General features: G+C 49.0%; 1 protein-coding gene across 1 annotated transcript; it reads left to right on the forward strand.

The window, feature by feature from the left end:
• The first annotated feature begins 9,390 nt into the window (after positions 1–9,390).
• LOC125510051 (uncharacterized) lies at positions 9,391–11,096 on the forward strand. Its single transcript, XM_048675138.2, has one exon. It carries the CDS (start codon positions 9,700–9,702, stop codon positions 10,714–10,716), a length of 1,017 nt encoding a protein of 338 aa, XP_048531095.1. The 5' UTR covers positions 9,391–9,699; the 3' UTR covers positions 10,717–11,096.
• The last annotated feature ends 5,302 nt before the right edge of the window (positions 11,097–16,398 follow it).

Raw genomic sequence — 16,398 nt, forward strand, 5'->3', positions numbered from 1 at the left:
TCAAAAAACGTTTTACATTATGGGACGGAGGTAGAATTGAGATGAACATGACTTTGCAATCATATGCTTTTATCATTCCTGCATTTTTGTATTCCTACGAATCAAAGAAACCGCAGTGTAGACTAATTTACTGGCTAGTAAGTTTTTTTTTAGATGCTGGCTAGTAAGTTTTAGCATCGCTGTCTGAGGCAGTCTCTTTTGCTAGGGTCGTTCTCAGCTTCACATGTCCGGGTATGTTTTGGCTAGCCGCGTGTGCCGACTAGTCAAAGTCACGACGATTTTACATGGTGGCATTTCTCTGTCCTTTATAGAAAGTTTTTCCTCCAGGTTTTTTACAGCATTTGGTGCTCCTTTTCGTGGTCGAGGAAGCCCTTTCTTACCTGAAAGCCAGATTCGTGAGTCCTAAGATAGGGGGTTGCTTTTCCATTCGCCATCACATCGATGCGATCACCCTACGGGAGTAGCACTCTCTCATTTTTCCTCTTCCCGATTTCCGTGATGGAAGCCTGTGCCCCCTGCCCGGGGTGAAGGGAAAATGGAGCTGGCCAGTACTGCTCGGGATCGAGGCTAATGAGGCAGCTATGATTAGACCGGATCGGACGTCGATCCCGACGATGCTGATCGAGTCCTCTGACCTTTTGCGCCGATGCGATGCGTGGCGTCCCAATGCCGCAAAGTGGGTTCTGACGTTTGAGGCGCAAGCCACTGGCAGATCTCCCTTTTGTCCGTCATAAGGGAGAGGATAGCCTAGGGATCTCTTAATCCCCCAGTGGATCCTAATATATTTTCACCGTAAAAAATGTACTACTAGTAACTACTTTTATGAGTTGGTGCTAGTCAAATATTTCGGAGTTTATAACTATACACAGGATCCTTTGATTCAAGCCATTTTCAGGATTAGAATCCTTAAGAATTTTTTGATTTTATACTATGAATCTTGTACTACTAGTAATTTTCCCTAAATATTCTGTAGTACTACATTCCATAGGTATCAATTCCTCACGAAACTAAACACAAGGGTATAATGGGCACCCATGCTTGATATCCCAAAATTCCAGTTTTTTTTTTGAAATTTCCTAATCATTTTGAAACTATATTCATATAGGGGTGTGTCTCACCCGAGAGCTCCCATGCATTTCCCGTGATTCCCCGTCTCATGTTTCCGCATTATTAGACATATATAATTTTTATAGAGGAGTTCACCGCTACAAAATGCACATGGAGTTGTCTTCACAGCTAGTGAGAAACGGGTGGATGTAACATAACCTCATTGTTTGCGATGCACGAGTAGAGGACAGTGGCCATGACTAGCAATGACAATGAGAGCAATCAGAACCAGAGCGCTTGTGTTCTTCTTCGACATCACCATTTTAAGTCATCCGTAAAAAAAAAAGACATCACCATTTTAAGTGTACTCCAAAAAAAAGAATTTGAGAGGCTTGCTAGTACTTCCTTTATGCCCAGTTCCTCTTCTTAGAGCAACTCTAGCAGAGCCCGCAAAACGCCGGCCCGCAAAACGCGTTTGCAGTTCGCGCAAAACAGCTTTTGCGGGCCGGCGCGGGCTGGTACAGATGTAGACCCCGCAAATGGATCCGTATACTTTTTTACGGGTCGGCTATGCGGGTTCTGCTCGGACACCACCGTGACGACCCGCAAACAGATAAACTGCAAATCTCATGTTTGACATAGGATTTCACAAATAAGTTCAAATTCAAACGACACAAATAGTTTTACGCGTAAATAGAAGCCAAGTTCATTATGGCTAAAGCAAAAGAGGGCCCTGCAAAAGGTTTGCGCCCATGTCCGCATCATCTTGATCGATCTTCACTCCGCGCCATCGAGTCCACCTTGGAGTTCATCCGCGTCACCGAATCCACCTCCGGCGCTTGTTCCAACTCCCGCACCGAAATCATCCACATTGTCACCATATGGAGCGGAGAAAACATCATCGAAACTGTAGCACGAACCGGCCGACGCCACCATTCTTCTCTTCAAGATTTCCCTCCTTGCCATATCATGCCATGTTTTGGTGAGGTCGTCCATGTCATTGCGGTTCATTGACATGATCTTGTTCTCTTCGGCGAGCAACATGGACATTGATTTGTTTTCGACGGCTCGTGCTCTTCTCTCCTCGATGGCAGCTTTCCGCAGCCCCTCTTCCTTGAGCAACTGCCACTTTTCTTGCTTCTCCTTCGCCTTCTTCTCGGCCAACTCTTTCTTGATCTCCAACGATTTCAACAACATCGACTCGTTGGATTGCAACATGGCATCAATCTTCTCCCTCAATCTTGATGCTTCTTGCTCTCTCTTTCATGATCACCATCGTCATCGGCGCGACAACTTGATCTCCATCGTAGCATCGTTGTCGTCTCTCCAACTATTGCTTCTACGACTATCGCTACCGCTTAGTGATAAAGTAAAGCAATTATAGGGCGATTGCATTGCATACAATAAAGCGACAACCATATGGCTCCACCAGTTGCCGATAACTCCGTTACAAAACATGATCATCTCATACAATAAATATAGCATCACGTCTTGACCATATCACATCACAACATGCCCTGCAAAAACAAGTTAGACGTCCTCTACTTTGTAGTTGCAAGTTTTACGTGGCTGCTACGGGCTTCGCAAGAACCGTTCTTACCTACGTATGGGGTGCTTAGGCGAACTATGGCACACGGCTAAAAGATAAAGTTGACCTAAGCAACGCTACAGTATTATCGAGGTGGACTATGGCACACGGCTAAAAGATCAACTTGATCAACTGTTGTGTCTATGGGGTGCCCCCCTGCCCCCGTATATAAAGGAGCAAGGGGGGTGCGGCTGGCCAGGGAGAGGGCGCGCCAGGAGGAGTCCTACTCCCACCGGGAGTAGGACTCCTCCCCTTTCCTAGTTGGAATAGGATTCAGGAGAAGGAAAGAGAGAGGGGAAGAAGGAAAGAGGGGGCCGGCCCCCCTTGCCCTAAACTAATTCGGTTTGGGTCTTGGGGGGCGCGCCCCACACTCCCTTTGCTTCCCTCTATTTCCACTAAGGCCCATGTAGGCCCATTAAGTCCCCGGGGGGTTCCGTAACCTCCCGGTACTCCGGTAAAATCCCGATTTCACCCGGAACACTTCCGACATCCAAACATAGGCTTCCAATATATCAATCTTCATGTCTCGACCATTTCGAGACTCCTCCTCATGTCCTTGATCACATCCGGGACTCCGAACAACCTTCGGTACATCAAAACATATAAACTCATAATATAACCGTCATCGTAACGTTAAGCGTGCGGACCCTATGGGTTCGAGAACTATGTAGACATGACCGAGACACATCTCCGGTCAATAACCAATAGCGGAACCTGGATGCTCATATTGGCTCCCACATATTCTACGAAGATCTTTATCAGTCAAACCGCACAACAACATATGTTGTTCCCTTTGTCATCGGTATGTTACTTGCCCGAGATTCGATCGTCGGTATCTCAATACCTAGTTCAATCTCGTTACCGGCAAGTCTCTTTACTCGTTCCGTAATACATCATCCTGCAACTAACTCATTAGTTGCAATGCTTGCAAGGCTTAAATGATGTGCATTACCGAGAGGGCCCAGAGATACCTCTCCGATAATCGGAGTGACAAATCCTAATCTCGAAATACGCCAACCCAACAAGTACCTTTGGAGACACCTGTAGAGCACCTTTATAATCACCCAGTTACGTTGCGACGTTTGGTAGCACACAAAGTGTTCCTCCAGTAAACGGGAGTTGTATAATCTCATAGTCATAGGAACATGTATAAGTCATGAAGAAAGCAATAACAACATACTAAACGATCGGGTGCTAAGCTAACGGAATGGGTCATATCAATTACATCATTCTCCTAATGATGTGACCCCGTTAATCAAATGAGAACTCATGTCTATGATTAGGAAACATAACCATCTTTGATCAACGAGCTAGTCAAGTAGAGGCATACTAGTGACAATATATTTGTCTATGTATTCACACATGTATTATGTTTCCGGTTAATACAATTCTAGCATGAATAATAAACATTTATCATGATATAAGGAAATAAATAATAAGTTTATTATTGCCTCTAGGGCATATTTCCTTCAGGTCGTCCATGGTGGCGACGGACGGCCGGGGAAGAGCAGCCGGAGCTTGCGGAATGGGGGCAATGGTGGCGAAGGGTGCGGGGAGCGGGAAGGGCCGCACGGAAATGTCCCTCCCGCCAAATCTCACGCGGGATAGGGGTTGAGCTCGGGTTGGCAAAAAAATATAGAGGTTGGGGGAGAAGATTTGCCGCGCCCCGCAAAAAAAATTGCGGGCCGGGGCGGGATGCAGGGTCTGCTCGTGCAGATTTTCTGACCCCGACCCGCAATTTGGCGGTTATTTTGCGGGCCGGGGCGTTTTGCGGGGTCTGCTAGAGTTGCTCTTATATACTTATATTTTTGTGCATTGTATTGCTCATCTGTCTTGGCGTTATATAGATGTGTGTCGACAAAATGTCTTATATTTTGGTACAGAGATAGTATATCAGTATTTTGATCCTCAAATAAATCTTTGGTTGACAAATACTCCTATCTTTTGTGTGAACAACACCTATGGCCGATTTAATGCATTAGTTGTGAAAATTAATATGATAACTTTTACTATGATGAAATAAGTAAATGCATTAATTTCGATAAACAAACACCATATATTGTGTAGGAATACCTCCTAATATTGAATTATTAGAGGTACTAAGAGCAACTCCAACGTGCTGACCCAAATGGACGGTGATTTTGTCCGCTTTTTGTACGTTTGGGCCAGCCGTCCGTTCGGCATCCGTCCTGTTCATAATTTAAGTCGGCAGTGTACCCATCGCGATGACCCATATTTGCCCGCGTGACCGGCTTGCCGCCATTTTTGAACAAATATACACACATTTTGCATAGTTTCACAAGCAAAAAATAGCATAGTTTCACAACCAAATTAATTTAGCATAGTTTTACAAGCCGAATAAAAATTAAATTATCTCATATATATTTAAAAAAGATGAATCTATTGGTTGCCAACATGAGCCCACGTATACTCAACTAAATCATTTTGTAGCTGCATGTGAGTTTCTCAATCACGCATTTTATGATGAAATTGGGTGAACTGTGCAAACGTTGTCGTTCCTCCTTCATGCCCAGGCACAACATTCTCACCTTAAAACTGAAACCCTTGATTGTAAATACGTTTCAGGTGCTCATCCTCTACGATCATATTGTGCATGATCACACAAGCAGTCATCACCTCCCACAACTTCTTGATGCTTCAAGTTCTAGCAAAATACCGAACGATGTCCCATCAAGACTGTAGAACACCAAAGGCACTCTCGACATCCTTTCTAGCACTCTCTTGCTCTTGGGCAAATCTTTTCCTCTTCTCTCCGATAGGGTTGGGGATTGTCTTCACAATAGTGGTCCACTGAGGATAGATACCGTCACCTAGGTAGTATCCTTTGTCGTAGTTGTGGCCGTTGATGGTAACATTCACCGGCAGGTTGTTGCCTTTAGCAAGGCTTGCAAACACTGACGAGCATTGAAGCACGTTGATATCATTGTGCGATCCGCCATGCTGAAGAAAGAGTGCCAGATCTAGAGATCTTGTGAGGCCACGACCTCAAGTATGATAATGCAAGCCCCGACATAGCCCTTATACTGCCCTTGCCAAGCAGAAGGGCGGTTCTTCCACTCCCAGTGCATGCAGTCTATGCTGCCAAGCATCCCTGGAAGCCCATGTTGGCATTTATCGCCAACAAGCAGGCTGTATCTTGAGCAGTCGGCTCTCTCATGTACTCAGGATCAACACAACAATCACAGCCTTGCAGAACCTGTACATGGACTCTAGGCATGTAGACCCGCTCATACAGACGTACTCATCAATAAGATCACCGGGCACTCCGTATGCAAGCATCCGAATGGCTGCAGTGTGATAAGATGAGAAGCCAATCTTTCCAAGGGCATTCTCTTTGCACTCGAAATAATTATCGTATCTGACCACCCTCTCTCTAATACGGTTGAAGATGCCTAGCCATACGGAAACGCCGCCGGAATTTCTGATGTTTGAACAGCGGGTTGTTTGTGTCAAAGTAGTCCTTTCAAAGAAGGAAATGAACGCTCTCTCGGTTGCGATTAACGCCGGAATGTGCCTCGGGACAACGGTTGCTGCCTATTAAGGTGGTCATGGACCAACACGGCAGCCAACATCTCCTCCTCCTCATCGGTCGAGGAATCGTCGGAGTCCCACAAGAAATTGTGGAAAAAGAACTCACCGGCGGAGTCCATTTTGTATCTTGAGGCAAACTGTTGAACAACTTGCGGGCGTCGACGAAGAAGCTGGCCGGCGAAGAGACGTGCGCCTCCCTTGGACTAGGTGGCTGGCTTGGCGGCGTCCGACAAGCATGCCGACGTCAGGATAGCGGGCAGTGTCGGACGAAGGAGCTAGCTGGGGCAGGGAGGCGGCTTCCTGCTCGTGGCGACATCGGAGTGGGGATGAGGGGGAGGGGGGAAGCTGCGGTGCCCCGACGGCGAGGCGGTGGTGGCAGCGACGTGGGAGGTGGCGGCGTTGGGGGCAGGTGTGTCGGCACGGGCTGCTAGCAGAGGCACAGGAAATGGGCGGCGGCGGCGATGGGACAGGGCGGGCGAGGTTTTGCTGTCGATATGGGTGAAAGATGATGGTCAATGTGCCACCGACTAGCGGGCTAGGGGGGGGGGGGGGGGGGGGGGGGAGTAGGCGTGTGTCGCGCACATCCATTTTGTGTCCACGCGAATGTAAATCAACTCAAAATTGGACCGGAAATAGGTCAAAAAATGGATGAAAAGCGAACGCGCGTCCGTTTGAATTGGCGCGGTGGACCGACTTGTAAAGACATTCTGGACCGAATGCAGTGGATCGAGTAGAATAAAACGGAGCTTAAACCCGAGGGGCAGTTAGCTGCTCAAGCAGAGAAGATACCCGATCGATGGAGCTCAGCAGCCACTGAGTGTCCGGCGTTGTAGCTCCGTGCTTGCTGGTGCAGCTGCAGCGAGCGAGCAGTGCGGCTCGCTCGCCTGACAGCTCGGTTCGAACCGACGCGCCCACCTACCGACACACCCGGTAGCCACTTAACTCTACTTAATCATGACAGGCCCTCACTGACTTAGCAGCTCACTCTGCCGTCACCCTTCCTTGACACTCGCACCACTACTTTGAAGGTAAAGCTTGACTACTAGCCACGCATGCTTGAGCCCTAAGTCACACATGCTTGAAGGTGAGGCTCTCTCTAATGTTGACAATTTGATAAAACATGATGGTTGTGTTGTCACGTACGTATGCTCACCATGTTCAGACGAAAATTCAGATAAGAACGGGCAAACTGGAGCGCACACCGGAAGGGAAGGACGCCGTGTGTGTTTTTTTTCCTAGCGGGGAAGGGCGCCGTAGTTGACCAGCAACTGCCTGGTTCCTTCGAGACTCTGAAATCCAGATTTTCTTTTTCATATGCCTGGTCATACGACTGTGCATACACATTCCGCACATGTACACTTCACAGGCGAATTTTTGAAACCGGACTAGAAAGAGACTCAATCCATTTAATTAAGAAAGATAGAATTGTTTGGTTAATTATGAAAACTTGGGCAAAAACCGGAACAACACGCCCACACAGGGCATCACTAGCCGACCTGGCTGCCCACAATACTCCCACGCATCACCGAAAGAGAACTATGTTGAGGTTATCACCACTTCTCATTGAGCAACGACTCCAACTTTAGTGCATTCGACCATCAATGACGTCTCGCCACGAGCACACAAGACCTGGCCACCTGGGCCATGCCAAACGATCGGCCACAAGCGCCGGTGGCAAGGCAGCTCCAAGTCCGAAGGCGAGCTACAACGAAGAAATATGGAAGGTTGGCGCTGTGAAGGATCGACGAGCCAGAACACCCACTATAAGTCATCGTCACAACTTAGGCATCACCATCACAACTCTGACTCCTTCGCAAACAGACCCCAATGACAGCACAAACATGCCGAAGAGGCGACTACCACAACCTTGTCGTGGCCTCGACCTCGCTCATCCCCATCGATATTGTCACACAGCCGCCCACGACCACCACCTCGAACCATGAGTCCGTACGACCGGATACATCTACAACAATGCTCCCAAAGAGAGAACGTGACACCTAGCAAAGCTTATAGCATCACTATCGTCCGATCCAGGAGACGCCGCCGTTGACGGGCCTCGGGCATAGCCGAAGCACGGCTTTCACCGGCCGCCCTGCACACCGAAGCCCGCAACCGACCCGGGCCACCTAGTCACATATGAATTCATGATGCAATGCAACCACAAACTCGCGTTGTGCAAAATACTAACCCTAAGAGGGCTTTTGGTCTGCCACCACAAACCGATGACCCAACGCCACACCTTGCCAAATCGCACTGTGGTTAATCTATGCACACCTTCCCCAAGAAAGGTGACTCCTAGGCGATCTTCCTGCCTTCTAGCGGCGTTGTCGTCGGTCTGCCTCATCTTTCGTGTCCTTAGGGCCATGGAGGCGTAGTGGACCCCAACTCTTGCTGGGAGGGGGGAGGGGCACCTGGTCCCTTTTAGGTATTTTTTAGGTTGGTTAGGGTTTGTGTCCATCTCAAGAAGGCGATGCGGTAGTTGTTCCTGAAGATATAATAAGATCCTACCCGCATGGCCCCCGTCCCGGCGGTGCGTCTAGTGTTGTGGGAGGGCTTGTGGAGGTGTGTCTCCGGTGGAATCGTGGAATTCAGTCGGTGTTGTCTTTGATGGATCCGGTCTTCGTTCGTCTATGTTGGTGTGACTACAGGTTGGATCCTTCCGATCTACACTTTTTTTCATCAGCGACAGTTGCTATTTTGGTTCGCTAGTCCTGCCGAGCCTTAGTACGATGACTACCCGACTGTCTATTATAAAAGGTTTGCCCAGCTCCGGTAAGGGAGGGGTGATAATGGCGGGCATCTTTAGCTCACTCAAGTGATTATAATCGTCGCTAGGTGGTCTACGGATTTAAATGTAATTTCTATTATTTTTTATGAATAGTTGGGAAGTTTTTCCTTCCAAAAATGAAAAGTTGCACCTTCAGTGGGCAGTGAGGTCAATGAAGAAGTACATTCAGATGAGCTAGTTGCACCTTCACTGAGGCAGGACGTGGGCAGTGAGGTGAACCAGTTTCTGCAGGGACCAGGGCAGAGTCAGTGAGTGACAGAGTATCCACACTGACATTCTCTTTTCCTGCCAACAGAAAGGCCCCTGCCCCCCCCCCGCGCATGCACGCAATTCCACTACCTGATGCTTTTTCTGATGCAGGTGCCGCTGCTCCTAAACTAACCGTGATCAGATTCACCACCCACACCTCACCAACCCGTCCAAGCAGAGCAGAGCAGTCACCCCTCACCAACACACACACAAAAGATCAAAACTTTCTCCCCATCTCTCGTTTCGTTCGTGCATATCATATCTCATCTCATCTCATCTCTCTTCCCCCGAAACAAGGGGAGCACACAGCGTCCAGCTAACAGCCCCTCGGCTCCCGCTCTCTATCCATCTATAAATGCGACGTCCCGAACCAACCTCCAGGATCCTGATCTCCAACGGAATAGAAAGTTGAGATTTTCCCGGTTCAGAATTAGAGCCTACAACAGGAAGGTGCGCGTGCGTGCCGGTGGTGATCATGAAGCCGCGCGGGCTTCCGGCGGCGGCGGCCGGTGTGCCGGCGAGGCTCCGGCCGCACCTCCCGCGCGTCACCGCCTTCCTCATCGTCTTCTCCGTCGGCTACTCGCTAGGGATCGTCTCGTCGTCCGCCCGCCCGTCCACGCCCAAGCCGTCGCAGACCGTCATACGGCCCCACGCTGCGCACCTCACCGCGGCCTCCGTCGGAGTCACGGCCTCGTCGAACGGCACGGGCGCGGGCGCGGCCTACCCGCGCTCGCCGCCGCATGACCTGTTCAGGTTCGGGGACAAGTGCGGGGAGGCGGTGCCGGCCGAGGACGTGGTGAAGACGCTTCTTGACAAGCTGTTCGACGGCGAGAGCCCGTACGCGAGCTTCCCGCCGGAGCACACCGCGAAGCTGCTGCACCCGGCGGCGGCGCGGCCGCGCGGGTGGGGGTCGACGGGGGCGGTGTTCGCGGACCTCATCGAGGAGGTGCGCCCCGACGTGATCGTGGAGCTGGGCGCGTTCCTGGGCGCCTCGGCGCTGCACATGGCGGCCGTGGCCAGGAACCTGTCGCTGTCCCCGGCCATCCTCTGCGTGGACGACTTCCGCGGCTGGCCGGCGTTCCGCGGCCGCTTCCGCCGCGACGTCCCGCAGCAGCGCCACGGCGACGCGCTGCTGCTGCCGCAGTTCATGGCCAACGTGCTGGCGGCGGGGCCCGAGGCCGCGAAGGCGGTGCTGCCGCTGCCCTTCTCGACGGCGTCCACGCTCGGGGCGCTGTGCCGATGGGGCGTGTACGCGGACCTCATCGAGGTGGACGCGGGCCACGACTTCCACTCGGCGTGGGCGGACATCAACCTGGCCTGGGCCGTGCTGCGCCCCGGCGGCGTCATGTTCGGCCACGACTACTTCACGGCCGCCGACGACCGCGGCGTCCGGCGCGCCGTGACGCTGTTCGCCAGGGTGAAGGGCCTCACCGTCCGGCCCCACGGCCAGCACTGGATCCTCTCCCCGAAGCCGCGCGGCGACGGCCGGTGACGCGCGCGTGCTCTCGGTCGGTCTCTCCGGTGTGCGTGCTCGTGCTTGTCGCCGTCACCGGCGGGGCCTGCCACGCACTCCCGCGAGGCATCCAGCGGAACGGAAACCCACCATACGTGTCCACGTCCCAGAGCAGAGCAGGACGAAAAGCTTACGTACGCGCCTTGTCCCCGGTCTCTGAACTTGCGATCGAGGTGTTCGTTCGTCTGGGCCGCCATTTTTCTTTTCTCCACCAAAAAACACATTCTTCTTATCTTACACGAGAGATCAACAAACACGATTGTGCACGCACGTCCATTGTACATCAAAGGTAGATGAAAGACTGTTGTCATGTTTGGTAACATATTACTTATCGATCAAGATGAGATTGACTACTCCTATTTATCTTCTGGTAAAGAAAAAGCAGCAGGGGTCTTTGCGGTGATGGTGATAGATAAGTTCTGTACGTAGTGGAGGATGATGTGGTTCGCGCACCGTCCGGAGCGAGGAAGCTTTAGCTAGAGCTAGAAGAAGGTGACGGTGCGACCGAAAGCGCTGAGGACGACGTACGTACTGGATGCTCAGCGTGCGAATGGCAATGGCTGGGAAAGCGAGAGAGTAGTGGCGAAACTGGTTAGGTGGTTCGTTAATAAATTTGCGTGTTGGTTCAATCATCATCTTCGAGTGATTTACAAGTCAATCTCTCCTGTGACCGGCCGAGCCCACGGAGTAGAGAGCTTTGCTACACTCATGGGCATTTTTATACGGATTCCAATCTACATGGAGAGGTGGCATCAGTTAATTGGAAATTGGAGGGGGCCACAGCTAAAATCAGGGTCACGGAGGGCATTACGGGATCAGTTTGTCTAATTCACATCTAGATGTTTTTTAAGCATGTCACGTCTAAACTTTCTCCTCCCTGATTTTAGCTGTGGTGTCACGGAGGGCATTACGGGATTACGTGTCCTCCCCTAATAAACTTTCTCCTCCCTGATTTTAGCTGTGGCCCTCTCCAATTTCCAATTAACTGATGCCACCTCTCCATGTAGATTGGAATCCGTATAAAATGAGCAAAGCTCGTAGAGTACGTACGTACGGGTGGACGTGGATGTGGATGGTCTTAGCTAGACTTCTTCACACGTACGCCTGGATGGATCTCACATAGTTAATCTGCTGGAGGGATGAAGGTTCTTTGGACTTTTCTATCTGAGAGTCCGTGGAGGAGACGCACCACGCGCGCTGAACCTCACGCAACAAAGTCAGGAACTACGGACTGAACTCCATTTGATACTTTCGTTTTTGCTTGGCTGTTCCGCAGCAGCCGTGACCGCCCGAATATGTCTGTATTACACCGGCGTACCCGTGATATACGACTCAGTCAGTACATACGTTGCTGTATCTTTTGATGCAGCTGTTGTTACTGTGCGCCTTCTTAGCGAGAGCATAAACATAGCTTTACCGAAGCGGAGTCATGGCCGATTCATGTCTCACAACCATATACGGTCTCATCAGATTAGAGTGTCCCACCAACGTATGGGTCTTGTGGGTTACACTACTAGAAGGCGTTACCACGTGACACATGTGGTAAGCAATCCAAATTACTAGAAGACTTTCTCGGACATTGATAAAAAACAAGTGATACGGTGTGCGGGTGGTGTCACGTATTTTATGTTCAAGAGTTATGTAAAAAGCTGTCAACCAACGCCGTGAGTGGCCAGTAAGGGCATGATCAACGGTGGCATCACCTTGGTGATGCCCCGGCCCATCCACATAAGAAGTTGAGGCCGCTGGTTAGTTTTGCATCTACCCAATGCATCCATGGCTTCGTGACGTCGTCATGAGCGACAACCATGTGCGAGGTAGAGAGCTCCCTGTCTCTCCTTGTCTGCTCCCTGTATCTTCCTTTTCTCATATCTCTGTTGCCTTTTCATCTCTCTCCTCACTTTATCAATCGAGAAAGCCGCCTCTTCTACAAGCATCCGTCCCATCTACAAGGCACCCGCTGAGCTGCCAGAATGGCGTCCGAGCCGAGCTGGCCTGCGGGGCAGCAGGGCTGGGGCTACCCATTGGACACGCTCTAACACTAACCTCAAAAGGTTTAGACAAGGTTTCAAGCTTACAGGACCACACAGGTCCAATGGAAACAAAAGGGATCACTCTCCTGGAATTAAATTGCCTAAAGATCTAGCCTCGGCTATCACCCATGTCTTGGCCTCCTCCTTGATTATTGTCACCACTTTCGTTGGCCGAGATTCCTTGTCGCGAAAGCCTCGAGCATTTCTCTCGTTCCTGATTTCCCAGCAGACAAGCATTTGCAAGGAGATTCTCGCCTTTCTAGAATAGCCAGGTCGTGGCAGACCACCATTGCTTGACCGTCTGTATATCTGTTATGTGGCTGCTAGAAGAAGGGCGTGAGAGGGCCGGCCGGAGGCCTTTTGCCCATGGCCGCGCAAGATGGAAGGGATTTCCTTCTTAATTCTTACTTGATTAGATTAATACATCTCCTCCCCTTATATAGAGAGGTTTACTTAACCCTAAGCAAGCGACCCTTATCTCTAATTAATCCTAAGATTAATGGACTATACCACCAGCCCAGGCCCATTAGGCCCATTACGTACTCTAACACTACACCCCACCTGGACATGCAGCTTGTCCTCGAGCTGCAACCTAACCAACTTATAACCATGACTCGACGCAACACAGACCTAACACCTAAAAACAAGCCTTTTACATCTCGACTTGTTTTATTACTTCAACTTGAAATGGACTGGGACGCTTTATTTTGGACCCTGAACATAAAGTGGACACCATCCGCATGTCGGACGTGCACGTGTACAACCACCTGGATCCACGGACACCATCTAGACAAAAGGAGTGTATGTGTATGGCCATCCGGAAGTGGTCGCAAGAGCGACCAACAGAGGCGCCCTCACGCCGGCCGGCGGCGGAATGCAATGGTGCTATGCGGTGCGCTCCTGTCGGTGACACCATGCCTTTTCCCCGCCAGACGACAGTTGGTCTTCACCGCACAGAGAAGAGTGGAGGGCTTTCGATGGAGAATGGCGAGGAGGGGTGCGTCCCCCAACCGCCGATGTCGCGGACTTTGAAGTTGCTCTCCATGGGGAAAGCAGTATGCCCAAGATCCCCGACGCAACGGACAAGATCGAGGTCCTTTGCAGAGCAAAGCGCAACTGGGAGGAGCGACAGCTGCAGACCACACATCTCCCGCGCACGCCGACGCGCTAGGAGGCCGCTCGCAGCAGCATGCAGCCTCACCGCCGCCGACATGTGGCGGGTAGCAATCCAAGCCAGAAGTGGTGACGTCGACGGCGGGAACTTGATCTGCTGGATGGGGACGCCCTGGGACGGCGGCGGCGCTGATGGGAACGAGGTCGTCGCAGTCCCGTCGTAGGCATCCCATACTGGTACGATATGACCGGCGCCGTGGTCACGTCCAAGGGTGGCGGCGGCAGGGGTAACTGCTGTTGGTCTGGCGGCGGAGGTGGTGGCTGTTGGGGATGTGGCTGGGGCGCATGGGGCCCGACGAGGAAGGTCCTGATGCCCGCCACAGCCTGCCGTAATTCCAGGATTGCGGCTGTCATCTGCTCTGGGGTGAGGACGAGGACGGACGACGCCAGGGGTGCAATCGCCCCTGAGGACGCCAACACGCCCAATGCCGGCGCGCCTGCTGTGTGGGGCAGCAACGCTGATGAAGACGCTGGTGGCGGCGGATAGGTGTGCGGCGGCGGCGGGTGGAAAGAACTCGGTGGAGGGCTGGACATGATCGAATCCGGGAACTTGATGGAGTGTTAGAGTATGTAATGAGTCTAATGGGCCTGGGCTGGCGGTATAGTCCGTTAGTCTCAGGATTAATTAGAGATAAGGGTCACTTGCTTAGAGGTTAAGTAAACCTTTCTATATAAGGAGAGAAGATGTATCAATCTAATCAAGCAAGAATTAAGAAGTAAATCCTTTCCGTCTTGCCCGGCCGTAGGCAAAAGACCCCTGACCGGCCCTCTCGCGCCTTCCTTCTAGCAGCCACGTAACAATAACACTTCATAAGTGCGTCGCAGACTGCATCCCCAAGCCAATCATAAATCACGTTCCAGACTCTGATGATATAGCGGCATTTGAAGAGCCGCGCAATCACTCTCCAATATCACAGGCTCATAATTATCAACCTTTTTTTGAGCCAATTATAATTATGAATCAGTATGTCTGGCGACTACATGCCTCCCTAAATGGGCAGGCCCAGTACAGGAACGAGCGCCTTGCTCGGTGCTTTCTATGGCGCGCGTTCTTTTCTGCCACGCATCCACTACACGTGCATGTCCCATTCTGAAGTTTGTTCTTGTTTTCTTATCACTCTATTTATATTTCTGAAATATTTACTATATGAAAAAAAATAGTTTCCTGTGTTTTCAAAATGTTACTACACATTAAAAATGACCATGAAATGTCAAAATTTGTTCACACAATAAAAAAATTACACACCATTCAGAAGAAAAGGTTTGTAACGATTAAAAAATGTTCATACCTACGGAAAATATTATTCATGACGCTTTTAGGAAATTTCCATGTAATTTAAAATTTTATTCACGCACTTTTAAAAAAAATTCATACCTTACCAGTCAAAAAATGTTTATTACATTTATAAAATTTTAGCACATTTAGAAAAATGTTCATGACTAACTTTATTTTAGTTTTTGATGTAAAAACGTTACGAAATACTCCCTCCGTTTGTTTTTACAAGATGTTTCAGACAGGTTGCTTTGTACTGTTTTAAACAATGTCTGAATGTCTAGAACGTCTTATAAAAATGAACAGACGTAGTACAAAACAAATGCTTGTATCATTTCAAAGATTGTTCATAATACACAAAAATGTCAATATGTTTAAAATATCATGAAAAAAGTAAAAAAAATGTTCAAACATGTATTCATAAAATATTCCATGTGTATTATGAAATAAGTCAAAGTTTATTTGAAAATATTTAGCAAAATAAGTTTAGCTGGTACTTCAAAATTTGTTGATGTGTATATAAAAATTAATGTTCATACCTTAAAAATGGTTCATCAAAATATATAAGTTTCTTTGCGCAATTTTGCAATTTTTTAATAATATACTATAAAAATAATATTCCTACACAAAAACTCTGTGAGCTAAAAATGTCATGAATTTGAAAATCAAAACTAAGAAAAATAAATAAATAATTGGAAAGGAAAACGGAAGGAAAAAACAGCAAGCCGTAAACAAAGATATGTCGACGTGTATTTAAAAATGTTCATACTTTTATAAAAGATGTTCTTGAAAATATAAAACTTCATTTTGCATAATATTGGAAAACATGTTCATGACATATGGAAAAACGTTTCTACATAAAACATAAAACCGAAAGAAAGAAAAACACAGAAAAAAATTCCTTTTCAGAACTTCTACAAAGGTCATAGTGTATTTTCTAAGTTAGTCATCATGCATTTTAGAAAAGTGTTTCATCACATATTTACAAAATGGTCACCATGTAGTTTACAAACATTCATTGTGCATTTCAAAATATGTTCTTTGCGAATTAAAAAATGTTCATCAGTCATGTTTCAGACCGTTTCGACTGGTACTTTAAGAAAATCCTTATTATTATAAAATATGCATCGTGTTTAAATAAACATTTGCGAGCACTTTTTATTTAGATAGATACTTTTCTAA

The sequence above is a fragment of the Triticum urartu genome, chromosome 5A (genome assembly GCF_056163025.1).
Source record: "Triticum urartu cultivar PI428250 chromosome 5A, HENAU_Tu73, whole genome shotgun sequence".
In the NCBI taxonomy this organism is placed as follows: domain Eukaryota; kingdom Viridiplantae; phylum Streptophyta; class Magnoliopsida; order Poales; family Poaceae; genus Triticum; species Triticum urartu.